The 25,430-nt window shown below is 47.0% G+C and overlaps 1 protein-coding gene across 4 annotated transcripts in view; it reads right to left on the bottom strand.

The window, feature by feature from the left end:
• Sertad2 (SERTA domain containing 2) overlaps window positions 1-25,430 on the bottom strand; it is a 104,584-nt gene that overhangs the window by 47,364 nt on the left and 31,790 nt on the right. Inside the window, 1 exon segment of one of the 4 annotated variants that reach the window (NM_001024903.1) lies at window positions 21,684-21,839. The exons of 2 other annotated variants lie outside the window; for them this stretch is intronic. In NM_001024903.1, the coding sequence (NP_001020074.2) occupies window positions 21,684-21,826 (143 nt within the window). In that variant the 5' untranslated portion in view covers window positions 21,827-21,839. 4 annotated transcript variants of the gene reach the window in all.

Raw genomic sequence — 25,430 nt, 5'->3', positions numbered from 1 at the left:
CAGGGTGGCCTCTAACTCACAAATATCTACCTGCCTCGGCCTCCCGAGTGCTAGGATTAAAGGTGTGGCCACAGGTAAAAGCTTCCCTTCTCTGTGTCCTGATACTGGCTTCCAGCAGACAGTGGGGCCCAGGTTAAAGGTGTGTCTTCCTGCCTCAAAGGTCCAGACTAGAAGTAGATTCACCCACTCAAACCAGCAGAAACAATCTCTCACAGGTGTGCTCTTCACTATACTTCCTTCCGGATGCAGCCACACTGAAACCAAGCAAAACCAGCCAGCACGAGCCCACCCCTCGTCAACCTGACACACAATCATGTGTCCCCTATGTCATGATTAATTTCCAAATGAAAACAACCACAGGTCATAACAACCCCAAAACATAACACACACACACACAATCACAAAGCGTTACATATTTAACCAGGTCATAATTGTACCTAATGATACAACTGTCCCTCCTACAACTGCAAATGCATTAGAAACTTAGAAGAGGTGCCAACGTCCCTCAGGGGACATTCCTTTTCTCAAACTTAAATATGATAACCATTGATATTCTCTGGAGTGATGTCACATCACAATGGCTCTCGGTCACTCAGGACTTGGTGCCAATGCTGCTGCTGTGCTCAAAGCCTAATCGTACGTCATTGTGTAGACTTTAAACAAGACTGTGTCCCTTGTTTGTTTGACACCTAAACATGTATGACAGAAGTAACCAAGAAGGCCATACTTGAATTCTTTTAGTATTTATTTTTATTATTTTTATTTACATGTATCTGTGTGTGTGTGTGTGTGTGTGTGTGTGTGTGTGTGTGTGTGTGTGAAAATAAAAGGAATATATAGCTCTCAGTAGTCTGAGGCAAAAAGGCTGGAAGTTCAAGGCCTGTCTGAACTACTTAGTGAGATCCTGTTTCTGAAGAATAATATATTATCCAGAGTGTGATAATAGCTTTCTATACAATTTGCTGGTATAGGAAAGTCATTTTGTTATTTTGCAGGGATAAGTTCTGAATGCTGCAATACTGACCTGCCAGGCAAGATGGGCCCACTGGTACAATCGTGGCCTGAAGGTTAGGAGGGTAACCAACTGCTTTCTGACTGAATTCGAGGCCTGTTCCACAGGAAGGAACTCACGCCCAGTATTAGGAACCTGGTCAAAAGCCATGGCCCCAGAGGTTCCAGGCCCTAAGAGGACCTGTTACTATGCTTTACTAGATTAGACATATAGACTTAGCTTGTCTGATTATACCAACACCTCAACCGTGGCTGAAAGAGCGGCTTCTGCAGTGAGCAGGGTAATGCAGAGGCTCACAAAGGGCAAAGCACCGAGAATAAAGGACTGTCCAATGCCCGGCTCTAAACAGAACATCTGTGTCAACCCCTGCAAGGCTCCAAAGAGGAGGCAAAAGAACTGATGCGAGGAGGGCTGCACAGTGCTGTCTTCTGACTGACACGCAGAAGAGCACGCCATCAAGATTAGCCACCATCCAGCAGGCTGCACTAACTGGACTCTGGTCTGCCCTGCCCGCAACCCTCCCCGAAGGACAAGAGCAGACATGAAGGAGAGGAGGTGATGTACTGGGAGGGATGTGCAGGGGAGTGGGGGAGAAAGTGAAGCAGATGTGACCAAGAGACTATGTATCCATGATCTGAAAAAGGAAGCGCCTTTGTTTTATGCCTATGATCTGTATATTAGCAACTGGCCTTTGAAAGTTGCTGAAATAACTGACTCTATTTTAGTCTTTTGAACCAAGGATTTCATTTCAAAATAATCACCTATATTATGCAACCATATAGATTTCATACTCTTTTCAATCAAAACAATGTTACTTCATTTTGATTGAGAAGAGTGTGAAATCTGTGGGGTTTACAAAATGCTACAAAATTCACACACAGTATAAACAACAGCCACAGACGCCTTCCAAGTCCTACCTCCAGACTCTTAATACAGTGACCAGCGCTGCGCGCTCTCTCTCTCTCTCTCTCTCTCTCTCTCTCTCTCTGTGTGTGTGTGTGTGTGTGTGTGTCTTCAGATTGATTCTTTGAAGTTCAAATAATCAGAGAAGCATTTTGAAATAGTTTCATTGAAAAAGAATCTGTATACTGTACAATCCACCCATGACTCATCCAACTCACGTGTTTTCACATTGGCAGGGTTGAAAATCCTTGCACTTGGTGTTTAGACAGGATGTGATAGGAAGAAGCCAAGGTGGGGGCAGTGGGGGTGAGTGTATGTGTGCATGGGGGCATTTTGTGTTTGTGTGGTGTGTGTGTGTGTGTGTGTGTGTGCGTGCGCGCGTGCACGCGCATGTGTTACAAAAATTCCTATCCTTTTCAGAGGTTAAAATCTACTTTCCAAAGTTAACCTTCACAATTTCTTTCCAAACGACTGCCCTTCAACCCTGCCCCTTCCCCGGGCCTTGGAAAGAAGGGTCTCTAAAAGCACAGACTCCCATGGAGCCCCTGTGCCATGTGCAAAGCACTGGACGGGAAACAAGCATGCTGAGGTGGTGGCCGTCAGGGCCCCCGGCAGTGGGGACTTCTGCCAGGCCCTATTCCGGGCTCCTGCTGTGGAATTTCCTGCCACCACACTGAGGAAGTTGGGAGACCCTGTTGCGGTTTAGCTGATCCAGTGGACAAATGTCTGTTGATACCAGCCATATTCCAGTCATCCTTCTACGTGCAAGGGCAAGGCGAGAGTGTCTGTCAGTCCAGAGCAGAGCAGTAACTTACAGCGAATGTGCAATAGGCTCCAGGTGCAGGCAGGACGCTGGCAGTGCACATGTCTGGGCCGGGCTTGGGAAGCCCACAGAAGACAAGGGACACACGCGGTCTCTAGGTAAGGAACAGCTTGGTCGTGTAAGGGGCAATTCCTACCACACTCACCACCACATTCCAACACCGCACTAGCTGAGCTTCCCCACTCTCCTCCTCTTGGGCAATGTGACCCAGAGTAAACCTTCGTCTGTCTCCACAGAATTACTAAACTACAACAAAAGCATGCTCGCCATGGTCTTCATGCAGGGTCGAGGGTCACTCTCTGTGAACTCCTATAACATGAATTCCTTAGTTCTACATTAAGTGCTAAAATTAATTTCACTATTTATGGCCCAGGAAGATGCAAAGGTATTTTACTAAAAAATTTTACAGATTTCACAAAATTCATTTGAAAGACACTATCTGTCAAATAAGCCTTGATAAAAAAAATTAAGGCTAACACACACACACACACACACACACACACACACACACACACACACACAGAAGGTTAGCACTCCCAAGCTAGGAGACCTTTAAGAATAACTTAGCAAGGCAGAGGTGGCAGGGTGGGAAGGGTGACATATAATAAGAATGACCTGAGAAATGTAAAATTTCATTACACAAGACCAAGAAGCACTGAACTTCCGCCAATATGAACCAATATGAATGGCTCAGTAGGGAACAACCAAATTGGAAGTTACGGTACCTGTTTCAAAAGATGTGACTCTCTCATTTTCTTATTATGTGAATCTGTGCACAAGTGTGTGCTAGTGCCCAAGGTAGCCGGAGGCACCACCTCTCCCCGGACCCCTCCCGTGCTATAGTTACAGGTGGTTGCCAGCCACCCAACATGGGTGCTGGGAACCGAACTAACTCTCCTGCAACAGATGCAGAAGCTCTTAGCCACTGACCCATCTCTCTGTTCCCGTCACAGGATCTTTAACTCCTCTCTGTCAGATACAAAGTCCAATCCATACTCAAGGAGAGAATTCTACTTCTTAAAGTGTAAAACAATCCAAGGACACAGTCTTTATTTTCTTCATCATCATCACCACCACCACCATCATCCTCACCATCACCACCACCATCATCACCACCACCAACACCACCATCACCATCACCATCATCATCATCATCACCATCATCATTTCATATATTACATCCCAACTGCAGTTTCCCCTTCCTCCTCTCCTCCCAGCATCCCCATCCCCTATTAATCAAACATGCTATATCAAGTTGCAATAAGACTAGGCACTTCCCCTCATATTAAGGCTGAGCAAGACAACACAGTAGGAGGAAAAGGGTCCCAAAAGCAGGCAAACAAAACAAAACAAAACAAAACGCCCTCACAGACAACTCCCGGCCTCACTGCTAGGAGTCCCACAAGAAGACCCAAGCTACACAACCATAACATATGTCAGTCCCGTGCAGGCCCCCTGATTGTTGGTTCAGTCTCTGGGAGCCCCTGTGGGGCTGTGTTAGTTGATTCTGTGGGGTTCCCCCTCCCCCCGGAGCTGAGGACCGAACCCAGGGCCTTGCACTTGCTAGGCAAGTGCTCTACCACTGAGCTAAATCCCCAACCCCGATTCTGTGGGTTTTCTTGTAGTGTCCTTGTCCCCTCTGGTTCCTTCAAGCCTTCCTCCCCATCCTCCACAAGATTCCCCAGGCTCTGCCTAAGCTGTGGCTGTGGTTCTCTGCCTTTGTCTCCACCCACTGCTGGATGAACAACTGTGCTAGGCACGAGGACATATTCTTAAGGACTATAATTATTACAAGATTTCTTCTTTATACCTGATGATATGTCTTACTCTGGATCTGCCTTTTCTACACGGCTAAAGTCACCAATGTTTCTTCCTGATTGATGGGTAGTTTATTTCTCTCTGTTCTTGTAACTTTTAGCCTACGTTTATGTGATAAACGCACAGATAATGTAACTGTTGATGTATACCTGCTTATAGGTAACAAATATTTGAGTTTGGCTTCCCACTTCCTACACTGGCTCCTCTAAGCCGTCTATAGTTAATATAATTTTTGTTATGGGTTGATTTAAGTCTAGAGTCTTGCTATTTGTTTTCTTTCTTTCTTTCTTTTTGGAAGGAATGACAAAATTGTTTCCAGTTTGTTTTTTTTCTCTCTCTCTCTCTTTTGGACTAAGTATTTTATTTCCCCATTCACATATTATTATTTTTTTTATTAGTGCTTATAATATACATTTTAATTTTTAAATTTCATTTTTATTGTATTTTTGTGTGTGTGTGTCTCTGAGAGAGAGAGAGAGAGAGAGAGAGAGAGAGAGAGAGAGAGAGAGAGAGATAGATTATGGCATGTGCATATGGGTACCCAGAGGCCAGGAGAGGGAACTGGGCCCCTGAGGGGCTGGAGTTAGAGGTTATAGAGTATTGGATATGGATGCTGGGAACTGAACCTAGGGCCTCTGTAAGAGCAGGAGACACTCCATCACTGGGCGGCCTCTCCAGCCCCACTCATTTTAAACTGAGGACATAACCCCCAGTGCTGCTACTCTTTGCGTACATCTAAGTTTCCATCTGGGCTCTTTCTTCAACTTGAAACCTTCCATTATGCCTCTTTATGTGCAGGTCTGCAGGCAATGCGTTCGTTCAGCTCTTGGTGTTAAAATAGTCTTGGTTCATCGTCATTTTTGAGGGGTCTCACCTAATATACAGTCTCACATTGACTCTTTTTTCCCTCAGCATCTTGAACATGTAATTCTATGGTCTCCTGCTCTGTGGTCCCTGACCTGGGAGTGTATGGGTCTGACATGACACTTTTTTTTTTTTAAAGCAAATGTAGTTATTGTGTAGTTTTGTGTTTTCTTCACTAGGTTGACAGAGCTTCTGGTTTTCATCTAATTTTGGTATTCAAATCTTATTTTATTCCATTTGTTTTTGCCCTTTAGCCTTAGAATGTGTACTGGGTCACTTAATAAGGCCTTCCCTCTCACTAAGATTCTCTGTCCATTTCTTTTACAGTCACATTCCCTATGCACATCGGCAAGTTCACTGGTGCTCCAGATTCTCATCTACTGTGATGCCAGTGTGACGCCCGTGAGGCACCCGTGTGCTGCCCCTGTGCTGCCTGTGTGACGCCCATGTGACGCCCATGAGATGCCCATGTGATGCCCGCGTGATGCCCGTGCAGTGATGCCGGTGTAGTGATGCTTTCATTTCAGATGCTTTATTTTCAGCCCTTAGAAATTCAGGTATAAATGAACTTTCATTTTAGTACTTAATATTTTCCAGGCTTACCTTAATAAATCCTTGATCATATTGATAAGTGGTCTGCTACTTAGTCTTATGTTATTTCTAGTCCTCTTGACCCCTACCTCTTTGCATCCCCAGTGGCTTTTAACTAGACATTTGACATTTTAAATGAGCTGTTAAGTGACTATAGACTTCCTTTAAAATGTCTGGATTTGAGGCTCACTCTGCAATAGGGTATCCAGATCTGGTACTGGAAACCTTCTCAAACACTCATGGCCGGAGAGGTCAGAGGCCTAAGGAGGACTTAATTCTGTTGTTTAGACAAGTTGACAAGTCTTACACACACACACACACACACACACACACACACACACACACACACACACCACCCAGCAAGCTTTTCGAGAGCATGAATGTATGTACACAGTGTGTGTACTTCCCCCCCCCCCCCCCCCCCGAGCTGGGGACCGAACCCAGGGCCTTGCGCTTCCTAGGCAAGCGCTCTACCACTGAGCTAAATCCCCAACCCCTCACAGTGTGTGTACTTATATCCACAGACAATGATGATTCTCAACCTTAATCAGAAGTCTCTCCAATCCAATCAAACAAAAGCATTTGTTAAATCCCTGCCAAACTTTAGGAAAGCTGAAGGTAGAAAGACGGAGAGCTGGGAGGCAGACAGCGGGCTAGAAAATGTTATCTTCTGGAAACACATAGCCATTGCCTTAAAAAAACTCAACACCTGGGGTTGGGGATTTAGCTCAGTGGTAGAGCGCTTGCCTAGCAAGCACAAGGCCCTGGGTTCGGTCCCCAGCTCCGGAAAAAAAAAAAAAGAAGAAAAAAACAAAAAAATTCAACACCTAGAGATGCAATGCGTCTGTAAAATAACGGGCCCATTAACAGACGGCTGGGAGAGGGGGCGTGCGGGAGTGGGAGAGGGTCAGGAGTGGGGGCGCGCGGGAGAGGGAGAGGGAGAGGGTCAGGAGTGGGGGCACTCGGGAGAGGGAAAGGGTCAGGAGAGGGGGCGCTCGGGAGAGGGAGAGGGTCAGGAGTGGGGGCTCTCGGGAGAGGGAGAGGGAGAGGGGCAGGAGTGGGGGTGCTCGGGAGAGGGTCAGGAGAGGGGACGCTCGGGAGAGGGAGAGGGTCAGGAGTGGGGGCTCTCGGGAGAGGGAGAGGGGCAGGAGTGGGGGTGCTCGGGAGAGGGTCAGGAGAGGGGGCGCTCGGGAGAGGGAGAGGGTCAGGAGTGGGGGCGCGCGGGAGAGGGAGAGGGTCAGGAGTGGGGGCGCCCTGGAAACAGCAGCAGCACAGGCCTCCAGTTCTAGCACTCAAGGCAAAGGCAGATGGATCTCTGTGAGTTTGAGGTTAGCCTGATCTATAGAGCAAGCTCCAGACCAGCCAAGTAAGACTGTATCCACAAACAAAGAAACCCCCAAAATACAATAAATACAAAGACTGAATGAGGGACTCAAGGGCCCTACTCCTCACTGCAGAACTATTTCTAACCAGTAGACTCAGGAAATGGGGGGAGTCATTGCCTTTAGCTGTTGTGCCCGACGGGAGCCATGCAGGGCTCTACCATGTAGTCCTAATCCAATGATTATGCTGATGGCCCTAGTTAAACCAAATGGGTCCTAAAGCAAAGCCAAAAGTCACAAATCTGGGAAAGAGACATATACAGACAACGGGAGGTGGGCAGGAGTGGGAAGGAGACAGAGGTTTAGGAGGAGAGAGTAGCCTTTTACAGAGGGACATATATACACGAAGTTATCAAAGCACTAACAATTTTTTTAAGTTCACTAGCATTTCTAGGTCATTTGCAAATTAATTTGATCTTTTCCAGATTTGTTCTTATGTCTGTTAGCATCTAGATCAGAATTCTTGACTTTGGTTCTCCTGACATCTGAAGTCACACCACTTATCCGGGTTACTCTGTGGAATGCAGCTGTTTGGCGGCATTCCTGGCTTCTGTCCCACATGTCAGCAGCAACTCCTGGTTGTGACAATACGAAATGTCTCCAGAAACTGCTAAATGTCTCCCAGACATTCTCCTAGTTCTTTGCCCAGTATGTGGGATAGAATTAACACGGCAGGATTGCACCAAGGCTCTGGAAAGCCTCCTGGTGGACAGCATCTCACACGTACATGCTGTCACAACTCACTACTAAGGGAGCCAGTGTATCTCACCTTGTGTGATGTCACTGGGAGGGACTCTTACAGCCTTGTACTCCTGACGTCTCTGCACATGCCTTGTCTGTCTGCTGAGTTTTGGCTTTCACTGTACTGCGTCTTAGGTTTGAGGGACTGTATCTAGGTCCTGTGCATTCATTCGCTTTGCACACAATCAGACGCAGGGTGATGTGGACCCACCAGCACACCGTCATGCAAGGTAACTGAAGACTGGCCTAGCTCAGCGGTGTCCTAACTCAAGGGACCCTGGGCATATGTGTGGGGCTCTTTCTCTGCATGTATCCTTCCTCTCTGGTCTCACAAATACCACAGTAATTTGATCTTTTCCAGACCTGTTCTTAAATTATATTAGAATCCAGATCTCTAGCTCTTTCCTCAGTGCAGGTCAATTACAGATGTCCAAAAACCAGTGATGACCTCAGGACGTCTTCTGTCAGACATTAGGGTCCATGCTGCCTGCCTCTGGCATATCAAACAGTTCCTTCGTAGATTTCTGCCCAGTCCTCTAATGATCTAAGTTATGTACTCTATAGTGATGGACAAAAGGATCCTCACCATAAGGTATTTTGGGAGCAGTGAAAATGGTTCAGTAGGTAAAGCCACTCACACCTGAGGGCCTGAGTTTGACCCCTGGAGCCCACGAAGGCTGGAGAGGGAACTATCTTCCATGAATATACCGTGACATGTTAGCACTTGTGTGTAATAATAAGAATTTTAAATATTTTTAAGATTTATTTTTAACTATGTGTCTGTGTGTGGGTATGTGTGTATGTGTGCTGGTGCCCATGTGGCCACGTCTCCTGGAGCTGGACCCACAGGGGGTTGTAAGCTGCCTGATGTAGGTGCTGGGACGTAAACCTGGATCTTCTGTAATAGTGTTTTTATCTGACTCCTGAGATAGAATTTTTATTTTAGTATTAAGCTAATCTGCGGTATTAAGTTTAAATACTTAATTCAGCAGCGTTCCAATTCAAGAAACACCTGCAAAGGATCAGCCACACCCTTGGTTATTGGCACAGACTATCCTGGTATTATAGTTATCAGTGTTTCTTCTTATTCAATCTAGTTCTTGATGATGTGGGTGGTTTTGACTTTTTGGGAGTTTTTGTTATTCTTTGTTGTTGTTGTTGTTCTGAGACACTGTTTCACCAAGTATCCCTAACTGGCCTGTAACTTTCTTTGTAGAGCAGTATGGCCATGAACTCACAGAGATCCACCTGCCTATGCCTCAAGAGTGTTAATGGGAATACACATGTCTGGCTTGATCATTATTTTTTACCCACATCTTTTTCAGGTAGATTTTGTCCCACAGGTCAGCACCCTCTCCCTGGCCCCTTTCCCATGTTACGTTCTAACATGGTTGACAAGCACTTAGTAGAAGGTGGCCTGGGAGCATGGTGGCAAAGTGCCAGAGATCCAACTCAGTCCTTCTGCTTACTGGCTCTGTGACTAGAGAGAAGGAGCTTAGCTTCCCCATGCCTCAGTTTCCCGTCAGTTGAAGGATAAATGGCCCTTCAATCATAGAAGCACTCTGACCAGAAAGCACTGAGGATCTCTGAGGGCCATGCTGCTAATAAGTTCTTGACACCATATCTGGTATACACAGACTTATTTAGTGCTTCCTACAACACAGGCTGGCATGCAGGGGGACCTCTAGAGCTCTCTCTACAACACAGGCTGACATGCAGGGGGACCTCTAGAGCGAGCTCTCTCTACAACACAGGCTGACATGCAGGGGGACCTCTAGAGCGAGCTCTCTCTACAACACAGGCTGACATGCAGGGGACCTCTAGAGCTCTCTCTACAACACAGGCTGACATGCAGGGGGACCTCTAGAGCGAGCTCTCTCTACAACACAGGCTGACATGCAGGGGGATCTCTAGAGCGAGCTCTCTCTACAACACAGGCTGACATGCAGGGGGACCTCTAGAGCTCTCTCTACAGCACTGGCGTACAGAGAGCCCTCTAAGAACACCTACCAAAATTCTAAGAAAGTATCAAGTCCCACCATAGATGTTGGACAAGAATGAATATGACATTTTAAAATAAGACTCAAGGAGTTTATGACTCAGTAAGAGGCACGCAGCAAGAAATTATTTCTTAAGGATTAAGAACAAATAAATCATTATACGATAACACTTATGGAGCACTAAATACCTTTTCCTCTCACTTACTCTTCGCAGTGGTTACTGTGTCCATTTTACAAATATGAAAACTGAGTGTTTTGAAGTTTGTAAAGTTACTTAATTACCTGTCACTCAGCTAGCACAGAGCTGGAATCTGAATTCGGGAACTGTAATTCCACAGTAAGAGTTCTATTGGCTCACATAGCAGGGTTATTAAGGGCATAAACAAAAGGAAACCCGATGGATTGTGCCTAGCAAGGCCAAGGAAGAAATAACATTTAAACGGTGTCTACTTCATAGCACAGAAACTGGGAGAGACAAAGAACGGACCACCAAGGCAAGGAGTGAAATGGCAAAGTACATTTAGGACTCTGAAGCTTTTCTGATGCCAGTGTAACATTAAATGCACTTGGGAGGTGGTGCTGATGCAGCCCCGAGTCACCGGCTGCCCCCGTGAGGGTGCAGAGAGGGAGGAAGTTCCAAACTTCATACCATGGCACATGAAGAAAATGGAGGAAATCCACACAGTAGATTTAGTGGGCAAATGGCTGGGTGAGACACCTGAGGACTAGAAGAGTCGGGACCTATCTGCCCTGACCCCAAGAGTTCAGGGGACTGGACATGAAGAGAGAGAGGGGGAAGGGAGGAGGCTGAAGTAGGATTCCAGTTAGATGACTGCAGTACAGAAAGTAATGTTGGGAGGAGAAAGAATTCAGGAAAGGAAGGTAGGGGCCAAGGGAGAGAGAAGTGGGCTGGGCCATGCTGAGTCACTGCCTCCAGACCTTCCCTTCCCAAGACTATTTTGCAACACCCTGCCTTGCTGGAGGTCTGGAGGAGGACCTACCAGTTATTTGACTCATCAACCAAAATCCTTGTTTTCCTACCTTAATTAATCATTACCTTTAGAGCTGTTTTCCAACCCAGTCCCAATGTCTTTAGGTAACTGCATAAACTTTCAAACACTCAGTTTTAAAATTTATGAAAATGGTGGATAGTTTAGAGAAATGGGTCTATTGTTTTGAGGAGAAAGTAGAAGGGTTAGAAGTTAGAATGATATTTCTCACGTTTTTAGAAAAGATGACGAGAAGTGCTTCCGGTGCACCTTTACTGGAGCCACCTTAGAGCATCTGTTACAAGAAGGGAGCAGGTGCTGAGGAACATGGAGTTTGCTCGGTACAGCAAGGTAGGGTGCAACTGTGTAACACGAGTCTGCCCAGCCCACTGGAGTCCAGTGGCTAAATGTATACAACACTTCCCACCGCCTAGAATGGGGGAAAGTCTCTTTTCCTATGCATTAAAACAAAGTGTCCATTCACACTGACTTTCAGTTCCTGTTACTAATTCTGAATGTGACCAACAACAAGGGAGTAGTACAAGAGGAGAGAAAACATGGTGCCCTGAAATCACAGAGAAAACTCTTCTAGTGACCGCAAGAGCTTGATGTATTAGCATCCATGGGGAAAGTACCAATGTTTAGATTATGTTTTCACAAGTGGACACTGATTATCCTATAACCATCCTGTATGGCTAATGAGGTTACACTGTTGAACATTCTAGAAGGGTGAGAATACTTGCTACTAAGTACCATAAAAGAAGAGATGACTAAGAACAGAGAATGGATGATGACTAAAAAGTCCCTCCATGTTTTTTTTTTAAACTCCCTGCCAAATGTGGTCTGTCATAAAATTATTCACTGTTAAACTCTCCACTTAGACAACAAATACATGCTGGCTCCAGGGCCAGCCTTTGTATAAATCACTCAATTGCAAAGTGCCAAAATAATAAGACCATCAGTGAGAGAAAGTGCCAATCAAACCTTGCTGACTGGGTGGGAATGGGTTAACTGCAGGGGATTCCTGCAGTTCAGAAGGCAGAGACACTGCTCTGACTAGGGACTGGGCACTGTTTCTGACACATACACACAGAGAAAACATCCTCAGACACTGGGGAAACCCTCACCAGTCCATCACGGCCTACCTCTGGTCAGTCAGCCTTTTCTCCCCAGATAAGCTTCGACCCCAGCTATCCGGTACAACTGCAGCTTTCAAAAGAAACAGATCTGGGGCTCAGTGCAAAGCTCTGGTTTATTACCAACCAAAGCCCAGTGTCAGATCCTGGTACCTAAAACTAAACAAACAAACAAACACACCCTAGTCCGAGTGTGGAAACACGACCTCAATCTGGCTGGTTCGCTTGCTTTGTTTGTTTGTTTAACTGTGACTGTATTACACTGCACACAGGGTAGTCTAAGGCTATTTCCTCCCAACAATGACTGGAGACGATCATGATAATAGCTACATTGTTATGTAAACATTCACCCTTACACTCTCAGGTAGCTGTAGCTGCCTTGTCATTTCCCCACAGGGAGACACACTAAGACCCATGTTTGTTTCACGACAGCACATTGTTTTCTCCATGTTTCTCTGCTTGTTACAGGATATTAGTGACATTCAAGGGAGAAAAGATGTTGAGCAAGTGGTGGCTCAGACAGGGGAATAGCTTCAAGTGACTGCAGGAGTAGCTGGCAGCACACACATGATTGAGGTGGGGTTTTTTGTTTTTGTTTTTAAATGTTGTATTTTTGGTTCTGCTGGTAAATGTTACTATCTAGACCTCTAACCATGCCTCTTTCAGATATCACACATATACAGGATTTAGTAAGATAGGCATCTTTACCATATATGAATCTTGAATATTAAGAACCCATGTTCCCTGTCTTTCATTTATCACGGCCCAGGCTGACCTCGAACTCCTGATCTTTCTGACTCTGCATCTTCAGCATATCCCACTGGTGTTTGCCACTATACCTGGCTCATTTATCATAATTGATCATACAGAGTGAGACAATGCTTATTGGCATTTTATTGACTGATTGGTTGATATTGATTTTTTAAAGATGAGCTCTCCTGTAGCCTCAATGACATTTTTGTATCCTTCCTCCTAGTGACTTATGTCTAGTAAGAAAAAGACAGATTTAATGGATACATTTTAATTTTCTAGATCAATCATGGTTATAAAGTAGCACTGTGTACAGAATCAATATTGTAAACATCAAAGCACACCACAGAGAACACCCAACCACTCTAGCTGCCCCTGATCCCTTTCTCCAGGAAGAACTCCCTACTGCGAAAGTCCTGCCCCTCTCTTTAATCCAGATGATTCACTCTCAACACCAGGTATGACCACATGACCCTGGCCTGGCCAATCAAAGCACTTGCCCTTGCCATAATGACTGAATCACCAATGCTGACATGCCCCAATTAGGTCAAGAGACTGAACATCAAGGTGTTTCTACACCCATTAGCTGGGATGTATCCTTTTTCTACATGGAATATTAAGAGAATGAAACCTGCTTCTGGCAGTTTTTGCTATCACAGCAGACAATGTACCACAGGGTAAAACACTGAGGAAAAGTGAGACCACACATTGACCTCAACTACTATTTGAGTAGCAGCAGATCCAGGGTCCATGCCTGTCTTAGTCCTCCCCTAGTGCAGGCCCACATCTTCCTGGTTTTTTCATTTCCCTCCTTCTCAGCAATGCTGAAGAGCCCCATACTACTTCTGAACTAAGTAGGCCACTGTCAGCTCCTAGTTTTGCAATCCAAAAAGCCTGGTTAGTCCAAGGGACACAACTCCTTTATAGGCAGAGAAAAACAGACATGACTATGTAAACAATAAAGAGTAATAAAATAAAAAATGGAGTGTATGCAATTCTTAAGATTACTAGTCAACGGGGTTGGGGATTTAGCTCAGTGGTAGAGCGCTTGCCTAGGAAGCGCAAGGCCCTGGGTTCGGTCCCCAGCTCCGAAAAAAAGAATCAAAAAAAAAAAAAAAAAAAGAAAAAAAGATTACTAGTCAACAAGTACATAAAAGGTACTGAAATTAATGAAAATAAATGAAGCTTTAAAACAATTTTAATTCAGTTTACTTTATATGTGTGAGGATTTTGTACGTATGTCTGTGCACACAGACCTGGTGCTCTTGGAGACCAGAAGAGGGCATCAAATTCCCCAGAACTGGAGTTGCAGATGTTTGTGTGTTGCTATGTGCGTGCTGGGGATTGAACCTAGGCCCTCTACAGGGACAGCTACTATGTTTAACTGCTGAACCTCTGTCCAGCCCCAATTCTGTTTCCTATGTGTGCTAGGGGATAGGAGGTATACATGTCATGGTGTGTGGACCATGGGGGACCAGGGGAGATACATGTCACAGTGTGTTGGGGGCAGGGTGTACATGCCACAGTGTGTGTTGGGGGGGAGGGTGTACATGCCACAGTGTGTGTTGGGGGCAGGGTGTACATGCCACACTGTGTTTGGGGGGCAAGGTGTACATGCCACAGTGTTTGTTGGGGGGCAGGGTGTAATGCCCCAGTGTGTGTGGGGGGGCAGGGTGTAATGCCACAGTGTGTGTTAGGGGCAGGGTGTAATGCCCCAGTGTGTGTTGGGGGCAGGGTGTAATGCCACAGTGTGTGTTGGGGGCAGGGTGTACATGCCACAGTGTGTGTTGGGGGGGCAGGGTGTAATGCCCCAGTGTGTGTTGGGGGCAGGGTGTACATGCCACAGTGTGTGTTGGGGGGGCAGGGTGTAATGCCCCAGTGTGTGTTGGGGGCAGGGTGTACATGGCACAGTGTGCGTTGGGGGGGCAGGGTGTACATGCCACAGTGTGTGTTGGGGGCAGGGTGTACATGCCACAGTGTGTGTTGGGGGGGCAGGGTATAATGCCCCAGTGTGTGTTGGGGGGGCAGGGTGTAATGCCCCAGTGTGTGTTGGGGGCAGGGTGTACATGCCACAGTGTTTTGGGGGGCAGGGTGTAATGCCCCAGTGTGTGTTGGGGGGTAGGGTGTACATGCCACAGTGTGTTGGGGGCAGGGTGTACATGCCACAGTGTGTTGGGGGGGCAGGGTGTAATGCCACAGTGTGTGTTGGGGGGCAGGGAATAATGCCCCAGTGTGTGTTGGGGGGTAGGGTGTACATGCCACAGTGTGTTGGGGGCAGGGTGTAATGCCCCAGTGTGTGTTGGGGGCAGGGTGTACATGCCACAGCGTGTTTGGGGCAGGGTGTACATGCCACAGTGTGTTGGGGGCAGGGTGTACATGCCACAGTGTGTTTGGGGCAGGGTGTACATGCCACAGTGTTTTGGGGGGCAGGGTGTAATGCCCCAGTGTGTGTTGGGGGCAGGGTGTACATGCCACAGTGTGTTGGGGGCAGGGTGTACATGCCACAGTGTGTTGGGGGCAGGGTGTACATGCCACAGCGTGTTTGGGGCAGGGTGTACATGCCACAGTGTTTTGGGGGGCAGGGTGTAATGCCCCAGTGTGTGTTGGGGGCAGGGTGTACATGCCACAGTGTGTTGGGGGCAGGGTGTACGTGCCACAGTGTGTTGGGGGCAGGGTGTACATGCCACAGCGTGTGTTGGGGGGCAGGGAATAATGCCCCAGTGTGTGTTGGGGGGTAGGGTGTACATGCCACAGTGTGTTGGGGGCAGGGTGTACATGCCACAGTGTGTTGGGGGCAGGGTGTACATGCCACAGCGTGTTTGGGGCAGGGTGTACATGCCACAGTGTTTTGGGGGGCAGGGTGTAATGCCCCAGTGTGTGTTGGGGGGAAGGGTGTACATGCCACAGTGTGGGGGGACAAGGTGTACATGCCACAGTGTGTGGAGGGGTGAGGACAAATGTCTAGTTGGGGTTCTCGTTTCTGCTCGTTGGGTCCTAGGAGTTGAACTCAGGCTGTCAGCCTTGGTTGTAAGCACCATTACCTTTGTGCTATCGTATCTTACAGGATTTAACAGCAAGCAAGTGAATGCAGAACGACTGTAGCTTTTCCAAAGAAATCCTGGCAAGGCAGAAAAGAAAGGAAGGAAGAAAAGAACGAAAGAAAAAGTATCTGAATTGTTTGTCTTTGAGCCTCCAACATCCAGCACAGAGGATTGAGAAAGTTACTAAAACAATGCATTAGTCAAGTCAGGAAGGCGACACTGAAGAGCTGGGACATGCATTGTTAATGAGGTAGAGCCAGGACAGCTCCTGGAGCTGACTGACATCACAAAATACTTGAACATACATTTTGCTAGAATTATGGAGCCCACATCTACAAATTTATCCTGTGGAGAAAAATGGAAACACATTTAAAGACAGAAATGAGTGTGCTGTTTCCAGAACTGTGTTGCTTGTAACGAATGAAAGAGAAACAGCTCAAGTACCTGCCACCGTGGCTTGCTGGCTATATAAAATACAGCAGTGGTAGAACACCATCCTGCAGTGGAGAGAGACAGTCTGCAGCCAGGGAAAGACCCCGATGGCAGAAGAGTTAGTAACCAGGAGCGGTCTCAACAGGCAGCCCTGCCCGGTTTAGTCGGACTTTTGTTTATGTGTATATCCTAGGGAGAAAGGAGTTTAGAAGTCAGCTAGGTTTGATGTTGTTTAAATCAACATTTTGCTAGTAGGTTCTCCATGAGGAGACTGTAGGGATACACTCGAATGGCTTGGCTTTCTTGTGCAAGCATGTATTATCCTTGTAAGCAGGTGAATAACAAAATACACACACGCATAGGCACACACACAGAATTAGTGCAATTTCCAAAGGAGTAAGATTTAATATGGAGTTGGCTAAAACAAAAGAATTTCAATCTATTCACACGATAGTGAAGACCTAAAAACGTTCACATTTACCAACAAGAAGCAAAACCCCACACTTTAAACCTTTGCAATTCTCACACAGAACCAAGAGGACCGTGATTTAAATGCAGCCTGGGCTACCCAGCAGAGCCTGTTTCCAAATGTCAAGATAACATAAAGTCTCCTTTTCCCTTTAGAGGATAGGCCTAGATTATCTAGCAAAGTACCGAGAGAAGTAGCCTGCTTTATCTTGCTCTTCTGAAGCACGTGCACAGCAAGCTGATGGCGCTGAGCAACTGAGGAAGAAGCTAGCTGAGGGCAAAGCTCTGAGGGCTGCTGCCCCCCTTCCTCCCTTACGACACCAGTGACAAGTGCAGCCTGGCTTGGTTTTGGTGCTTGCCATAGCACCAAGGCATCTCCTCAGCTTGCTACTTACCTTAGCACACATGATAAAGCAGAAGAGCTTGGTACTGAAAGTCTTCCTTCCCACCGTGGGGCCGCCGTCTCCCTCTCTCAGAAGCAACTGATTTCTTTACACAGGGACACACCTCTCCTGCCTGGCCCCACACCTAGGAAGTCATCATTCATGTCACCGACAAGAGTCTGCCTTTGGGGGTTGACACAACCCACAGAGTAGGAATCTACTACTTTAATTACCACTTGCCTTGGTCTGAAGATGGGCCTTGCTCCCTGGCAAGGGTATTTGTTTTGTTCTGAGTTTTAGGAGTGATCTCTTTTAGGTGCATTCAATCTATCACAGCTCCACCCACTTTCATCGTAAGCATCTAACCTTGGCCAGCAGCTCTTTCCTACAGTGCTTGACTGGAAAGGCAAGATTACCTGCTGGGCCACATGCCACTGTAGTAAAACTCTGGCCTTGCAGCCTGACACCACACTGTGCTCACAAGTCAGCACATACAAACCACCAGACCCGCGCCCAGGGCTGGACACTGAGGCAGTACATAGTTATTTCATGCTGACTTGATAAGACAGGCTAACAGAGGAACAGACAGAACACAACATGAACCAATGGAGACTCATTTTTCTCTTTTCGTTCAGTGTAGGACCCCAGCCCATGGGAGAGTGTCACCCGAGTTACTCCTCTTTGGAAAGCTCTCACAGACACATTCAGAATAGGCCTCACCGAGGTGCTAGGTGCTAAGTGTTTCTCAATACAAGCAAATTGGTAATCAAAATTAACAGTGACAGTAGCCCAGCTGACCTGCAGACCAGTATACAGCCCTAGGCTAGACTTAAACTTGGGCATGATCCTGCCTCAGCCTGACAAATGCTCAAGCTAGAGGTATGCTCTACCATGTTTCAAAGACTGGGCTCTTAACTACTACACTTCAACAACAAGTTTGTGCAAACAAAAAATACAAACACAACTCCGGAAGCAATGGCACACACCTATCGCCCCAGTACTTGTGAGGCAGAGGCAGAAAGGACAATTCAAAGTTATCTCTGTGTATACAGCAAGGAAGAAGCCAACCTGGGCTACACGACAGGTGTGTCAAAATATACTCACTATATACCACACGTGCATGCATGTGTCACACACCACACCCATACACGCCACACACCCAACACACCAGAAATACAAAAATACACTCACTATATACCACACATGCGTGTGTCACACACCACACCCATACACGCCACACAGCCAAACACCAGAAATACAAACACAGCGAGTGGTCCACTCTCATGGTTTGATCCCCAAATTCAGTTACACATGCTCGAACTGCAAAAGAAAGCTGGAGAATGACCCTTCCTCGGTGTCCAGAGGACCTGTCCTTATTGACAATATTTAGTTAGGCTGAGCAAGGCTTTTCAGTGCAGAGTCACATTTTCCCACCGATGTGAGTACACAAAACCCAACTATTTCACCTTGCTGCTGCGAGGATGATGGGAATCCCCACCACTCACCTCCCTAAAAGATTTTAAGAGTGATTTTGACCAAATGCAATTCTTCACACAATAACTTGAAAACCTGTGTAACTGCCTTAGGTATCACACCCCTGCATGTGTGAGCACTGTACGTTACTTCAATATCAGAGCCGTAACGGTCACTCTGGGGGAGACAGGAGGGCCCCCACGGCCCCCACTTACTTTCACAGTCTGCACCCAGCCTTTCCTGCCACAGACAGAAACAAGCCAGTCCTACTGACTGACCGAAACTGTACTCCCCCAAACAACTCTCCAGTCTGTCTGTCCCTCCGCCTCCATTACTGCAAATCTGGAGTTCAAGAATGAGGGACACCTGAGCTAGGTCCTGCTCTCAGGTCCCAGTACCACAGCTTTGAAGGGGAGTGTGGCACGTGCTTCAGGTGGTTCCGATGCGCAGCCAGGGTCATCGACGTCAGCTTACTTATATGAGCCTCTTTCTTGGTGGCCGTGACCTCCTCCTTACCTGGTATTTCTACTCTCCTACCTCTCTCTTCTACAACCTCATGTGGCCATTCTGACGCTGGCAGATGTTCATCTTCTCCGGGGCAGCTAATCTGAGGGCTCAAGAACCCTAAATGTCCACCTGCTCCTGAGCTCAAGCCTCAGATTCAGACCATTACCTCACACCAGTGCTCTCTAGAGTTCGAGTCCGGCTGTGTCCACAAACATGCTGCTGCGATGGTACTCTCGCTCCTCTTTGCTCAGTAGCCACTCCAAAGTCTTCCACAGCCCCAGACCCTGCTCCTTATCTACAATACAAATCCTTTCTTCTGGGGCAAGCAAGAGGACATCAAATAAAGCACCTGCCCCAGGAGCCTGCTGACCCGAGTCGGGTCCCTGAAACCACACAGGAGACCCAGCTCCACCAACTGCCATCTGACAGCCATGGTTTGCTGTGGTGTGCATGTCTGAATGACCCTCCGGCCCTTCCCCTCCACAAACAATTTTAATTTCCTTCCTCTGATTCAACGAGGAGAATGGAAGCCAGCACACTCTCTTAACTTCCAACCTGACCAGGTAATCCACTTCCTCCACAGCCCTGCCCTGCTCAGGCTCCTGCTTCCTTCGCCTTTTCCTGGGAGGAAGGTTTGCTTGGCTGTTTTGTTGGTTTTGGTCTTTGGGCTGGGGTGGTGCTTGCTCTTGAGACAGGGAATCTCCATGTTGCCCAGACTGGTCCCAGTCTTTCAATCCTCCTGTCTAGCCTTCCGAATCAGGGGATTTAATGCATAAACTTATTAGCCTTCCGAATCAGGGGATTTAATGCATAAACTTATAATTCTTTTTTTTTTTTTTTTGTTCTTTTTTTCGGAGCTGGGGACCGAACCCAGGGCCTTGCACTTCCTAGGTAAGCGCTCTACCACTGAGCTAAATCCCCAGCCCCAGCTAAATCCCCAGCCCCCAGAGGCTTGACTCCCTCAGGTGCTCCTTGGGCTGACTTCCATACCCTGTCGTCTAAAATACTCTTCCTGTGTAACTCCCAAAACACCAACTGTGGACTTGGTACTGATGGCTTATATCTCCACCTAGAGCTTCATGATGTTCAGAATTACAAATCCTAATGCCTGACTCTACGTTTCCTGTGAGACAATATCGATATTTTAAGTTCAATGGGTCCAAGGCAGAGTACACTCTCCTTTCCCAGCCTCTTATCCTGTCGGCAAAAGCCAAGAAACCCACACTGGAAGAAAACTGACTTCACGGTTGTCCTCTGCCCACCACATCAGTGCTATGTCACACTTACACCTACACCTCTCTCTCTCCCTCTCCCTCCCCCCCCTCACACACACACACACACACACACACACACACACACATACACTCTTCTCTCTCTCTCTCACACACACACACACTCACACACACACTCCTCTCTCTCTCTCATACACACACACACACACACACACACACCCCCACACTTTTTAGAGTTCCACTGCTAACTGGACTTGCCCTTAATCTATAGACTATTTACTGTGTGTACAGGGTCCTGTTTTAAAAATGTTTTCCAGCAAAAGTTATTTATATTTATGTATCCTATAGGATTATTGCTAAGATACCCTCCTAAGGTAATTTAAATTTTAATTGACTAGGACTTTTAAAAATCGTGTTTTCAAAGCCACCCTTCGTAATCTACAGGACACGACCCAACTGTGAGCTTAGGCTGCATCCAACCGCTCTGCTGTGCCCTGCCTGTGCTAACAGTTAGTACTCGAGGAGACAGAAGGTATCAGGTTCCACAGGAAAGAAAAGAAGCAAAAACCAAGCAGCCAAAGCAGGTTTGCACATAGCACAATGAGGTCTATTTAAGAGAGTCTGGGCTTAAAGCGATAAACAGCACTTCTCAAAGATGTCTTCAAAGTACACAGAAGTTCAGAACTCCAGCCAGGGGAGAGAGGTCAGGGCTGGACAAGATGGTGAAATTATACATATCAGGTAAGAGTTGAAAATGATCTTTATGGGCAAAGCTCATGCCAGGATTAATGAGAAAAAAAAAAAAAAAAACAAGTTTCCTCCTCCAACATCTGCTGTGCAGAACAGAAAGACAAGTTTAAATTGCCCGGTGGTGTCATGTTGCAGCTACAGAGCCCACACCCCTTACACGTACTTTTCTAAAAGGAACTTCAGGAAACCAGGAAGACCAGGAGACCCTCCCGACTGTGGCTCTGGCTACCACATAACTGCCCTGGGAGTCAGGGGGAAGAAGTTCCCACTGACAAGAGTGAGGCCGGAGCCAGGGGAGGGAGGAGGACGCTGAGCTGCGAGGTCATGGTCAGGAAACCAATCTGGCAAGGCGTATGGAAAAGCAAGGGGTATAGAACCAAGTACTCACACAGTAATGCACAGCCCAGAGCCAGCGTCGTGTTCGGTAGCAGCACTCGAGTGGCAGGGTGGAGGCCAGCGCCTGACATCACAGAGGACGCCACCCCGGAACCCCCCACCCCAGATTGTTTTCTTCCAGTCATTCTTCTCCATGACAGAATCCAAAATGGAGTTTTGGTCGAAGGCTGTATAGGTCCTAAGAAACGTGTCACAATAAATGCCAGTGGTGACATCAGCAGAACACTTCTATCGCTCTTAAACAAGAACAATGCTTGTACCTCTACAATGGAATAACACTGAGACACAGTATGTATAGCTGGTGTCTAACTTTGTGAGCATGTGTACTGCATAAACACAAGGAGCACAGTTATCAAAATGTTTAAAGTGACTATCCAAGTAGCAAAATAAAGCCTTGTTTTTATCTTTTTAACAAATTCTTCTACACTTTTACCTTTTTAGTTGTTGTCCCACATCTGTGATGAGATACCATGACCAAGGCAACTCTTACTTATAAAAGAATGCATTTAGCTGGGGGCTTGCTAACAATTTTAAGAGGTTAGTCTGTGGTGGGGAGGCATGGTGCTGGAGCAGTAGGTAAGAATTTTACATCCTGGTCCAAAGGCAGAGACACAGATAGACTCTGGTCCTAGCATGGGCTTTTGAAACTTCAAAGCCCATCTCCTGTGATACACCTCCTCCAACAAGGCCACATCTCCTAATCCTTCCCAAACAGTTCTACTATCTGGGGACCAAGCAATCAAATATATGAGTCCACAGGGGGCATTCTCATTCAAGTCACTACACATAATAAGCATATAGTGAAGGAATAATAAAGAAGGGTTGTAAGAAACAACACTCAAAATGTTAATATCAAACCAAAACAATGATCACTATAAAACAAGATTTCAGACTACTTAGCAAGAATAATTCTGATTAAATCTCTCAATTTTAATATTATGAGTAACATAGGATGACTGCAGACCTAATTTTTCCCTTTGAAGAATACTAAGTGGGCTTTCAGGGAACAGTGTAAAAATCCAGGGAAGCCAGTGTGGGAAGACAAAAGGAGAGGATGAGGGTATTCTCTCTCCCTCATGATGCAGCCAGGGCAGAAGAAGCTGAAGAAGACAGGAGGCATCAGTCTCTCACATGACGATGCCCACAGCACCAGCCACAGGGCTTCTTGCCAGCTCAGCCACACAGTAGGAGCAGCAGGGATAGAGGCCAGCCCTTCCTCAGCCAGGCCTCTCTCCATCAGAGCCCACTAGATGCCTCATACCTCCAGAGTCCCGACCAAGTCCCATGTCTCCTCCAAAACAAAGACCTCTCTGTAAGGCAAGGCTCCTGAAGGCAGCTAAGAGGGCAAATCAAAGAACTGCAAAACGAGCCTGGAGATGTCCACCAGAGGAGAGCTGCTCAGTCAGGTAAGTGCCTGCAGCCGGGTCTGCTATGCTCAACCAAGCACTATTTGCTGGACCTCTCCTAGGCAGGGAGTACTTGTTAGGTGCTGTAGGGAATATGAAGAATTGTCCACAGCACTAAATGAGACAGTGCTGACAAGGCAGATGGTGAGGGAATAACTCAGCCAATGACACCGTGACACAGTGCAATAATAAGAAGTCACACAGTAGGCAGCTAGCAGTGGAATGACAAGTCCCACAGTAGGCAGGTGAGTGGGCTCTTAGCTGTGTGACCTTGACAAGTCACTTAACTTCCCTGTGTCTTAGTGTTTCCTCTGGGGTATGAGTGGTACAGTTCACAGGGCAGCCTGGTTGTGTAGTTAGAACATAATGCACGCTAAATGAACACCGGCTGTAGCTTTGTGCCTGTTATCTAGAAATGCACTGACATTTATGTCTTAGATTATTGATAAAGTAGCCCTATTCGTCATGCCTATCTGGAGATCAGGGCTGGAGAATCCAGCAACTTGGAGATGGTTTGGAAAGAGGAAGAGGCTCTGCCTTCCACCTGCTAGAGCACAAAGCTTGCACCGTTGTTACTCCTCTCCCTCCTAACACTGACATTTCCACTTACCCTGTGCCATGACTGTTACGTGTGCAACTGCAGCTTTCCTCACAAGCGATGAGTTCCCATCTCCAGGGCAGAAGTCCACCCACCAAGAGGCCTTCCTCAAGCTGAAAGCACTTGTGCAAACCCAGCCTAAGCATCTCTAGGCCTACGGCTGGTTGCCCTCACTAGTAGGGCTTCAACTGGCGAGCTTTAAGAGAGAGTAAGGTTTTAATCAGGTAAATCCGGGTGAGGAAGGAGCTGTAGGGCCCTTCCTCTGCTGTGTTCAGGATGGCAAAGGCATGTTTCATTGGCGTTATAGACACCAGGGTGACAAGTGTACACTTGACTCATACAGAACTGGAGGCAGCTAAGGTAGACCAGCAGGTCCTGTGTGGGAAAGGAAAGCCGGAGTGAGGAACAGACAGGCAGGCTGGCAGGACAGACAGACAGGCAGGCTGGAGAGACAGACAGTTGGGAGCAGACAGACAGGCTGGAGGGACAGACAATTGGGAGCAGACAGACAGGCTGGAGGGACAGACAGTCGGGGAGTTATGCTACAACGTGGAGCTTACTGCAGTCTTACAAAGCTATGCCATGAACAAACAGAAAACCATCCTTGGGGAAGGATCCACCTGAAAGCAAGAGAGCTCGCAGCTTACGGAAAAACTGCACTTTTATTTTTCAGGTCGGTATATGTCAGCTGAAATAAAACTGGGCTGGTCCGTCCTTCTGTCCAACCTTCTGTCTACCCTTCCCTCCCTTAGTTCTTCCTGGAAACAAGGTCTCACTCTGTAGCCCAGCCTGACCTTGAATTCATGGCTACTCTCCTGCCTCGACCTCCCAAGTGTAAATTTCAAAACATGCTGAACGTGTGAATATGACTGAGCCAGCGTGGCACACACTGTGAGGAAGTAAAAGCTTTTAACTTTACACAGATGTAGAGCTTTAATAATAGGCTATAAACCTGGAGACGTTAGGGGTGGCTTGATTGACTGGGTATTCGCTCAATGGAAGTATTCTAACATTAACTTCTATTGTAAGAATGATCTTGAAATACAATAAGATGATTATTATAATTTCAAGTGCACATTCCGGGACAGAACATCGTCTTTTATGTTTGTATACACATGAGTGTGTCTACATACAATCACACCTGCATGAGGGCAAACAGGCAAGGTTCAGGGGTTGAGGGGCTGTGACTGGGCAACTTCTTCAATGTCCTCCTGTCTTTCACCGTCACTGCACGGACTTCTCAATCTCTGACGCAGGGAAGGCTCCCCAGGGAAGGCCACCATGCCACCCTGATCGCACACGTCACAGACTCCACTCCAGGGTCTGTGTAACTGGTGTCACGTGCAGGGCAGCACTACTGCCTCTTCTCATCCTCGGCCTCACACTGAGTGGGAGTCACAGAAACCACTACGCCTCCCCAGGACCTGGGCCAAGGCCAGCCAGGCAGCACACGCCCACACTCTCCTCGCCTGTCTAGAGAGGCTGGTCTGCTCTCTGCATGCATGGGCTCACGACAAAAATTCTTCTTACTTACACATAAAGCATGCTCTTTGCTCCCACACAGAACTGTGTTCATACTCTCCCAAAGGGTTCCTTTCATCTGAGCTATCCCAAAAAGAACGTCTGACAATGGGAAGATGAAGTTTAAAGAAGAATTCAGACAGAGGAGTCAGGAGCTACAAGAGGACTACAATGTCAACATCTAATCTTAACTGGCTTTTTTGCATCTCTGTCT

The sequence above is a fragment of the Rattus norvegicus genome, chromosome 14, assembly GCF_021556685.1.
Source record: "Rattus norvegicus strain SHRSP/BbbUtx chromosome 14, alternate assembly SHRSP_T2T, whole genome shotgun sequence".
Classification (NCBI taxonomy): Eukaryota; Metazoa; Chordata; class Mammalia; order Rodentia; family Muridae; genus Rattus; species Rattus norvegicus.
The sequence above is the reverse complement of the archived record's forward strand: the minus strand, read 5'-3'. Positions and strand labels throughout refer to the sequence as shown.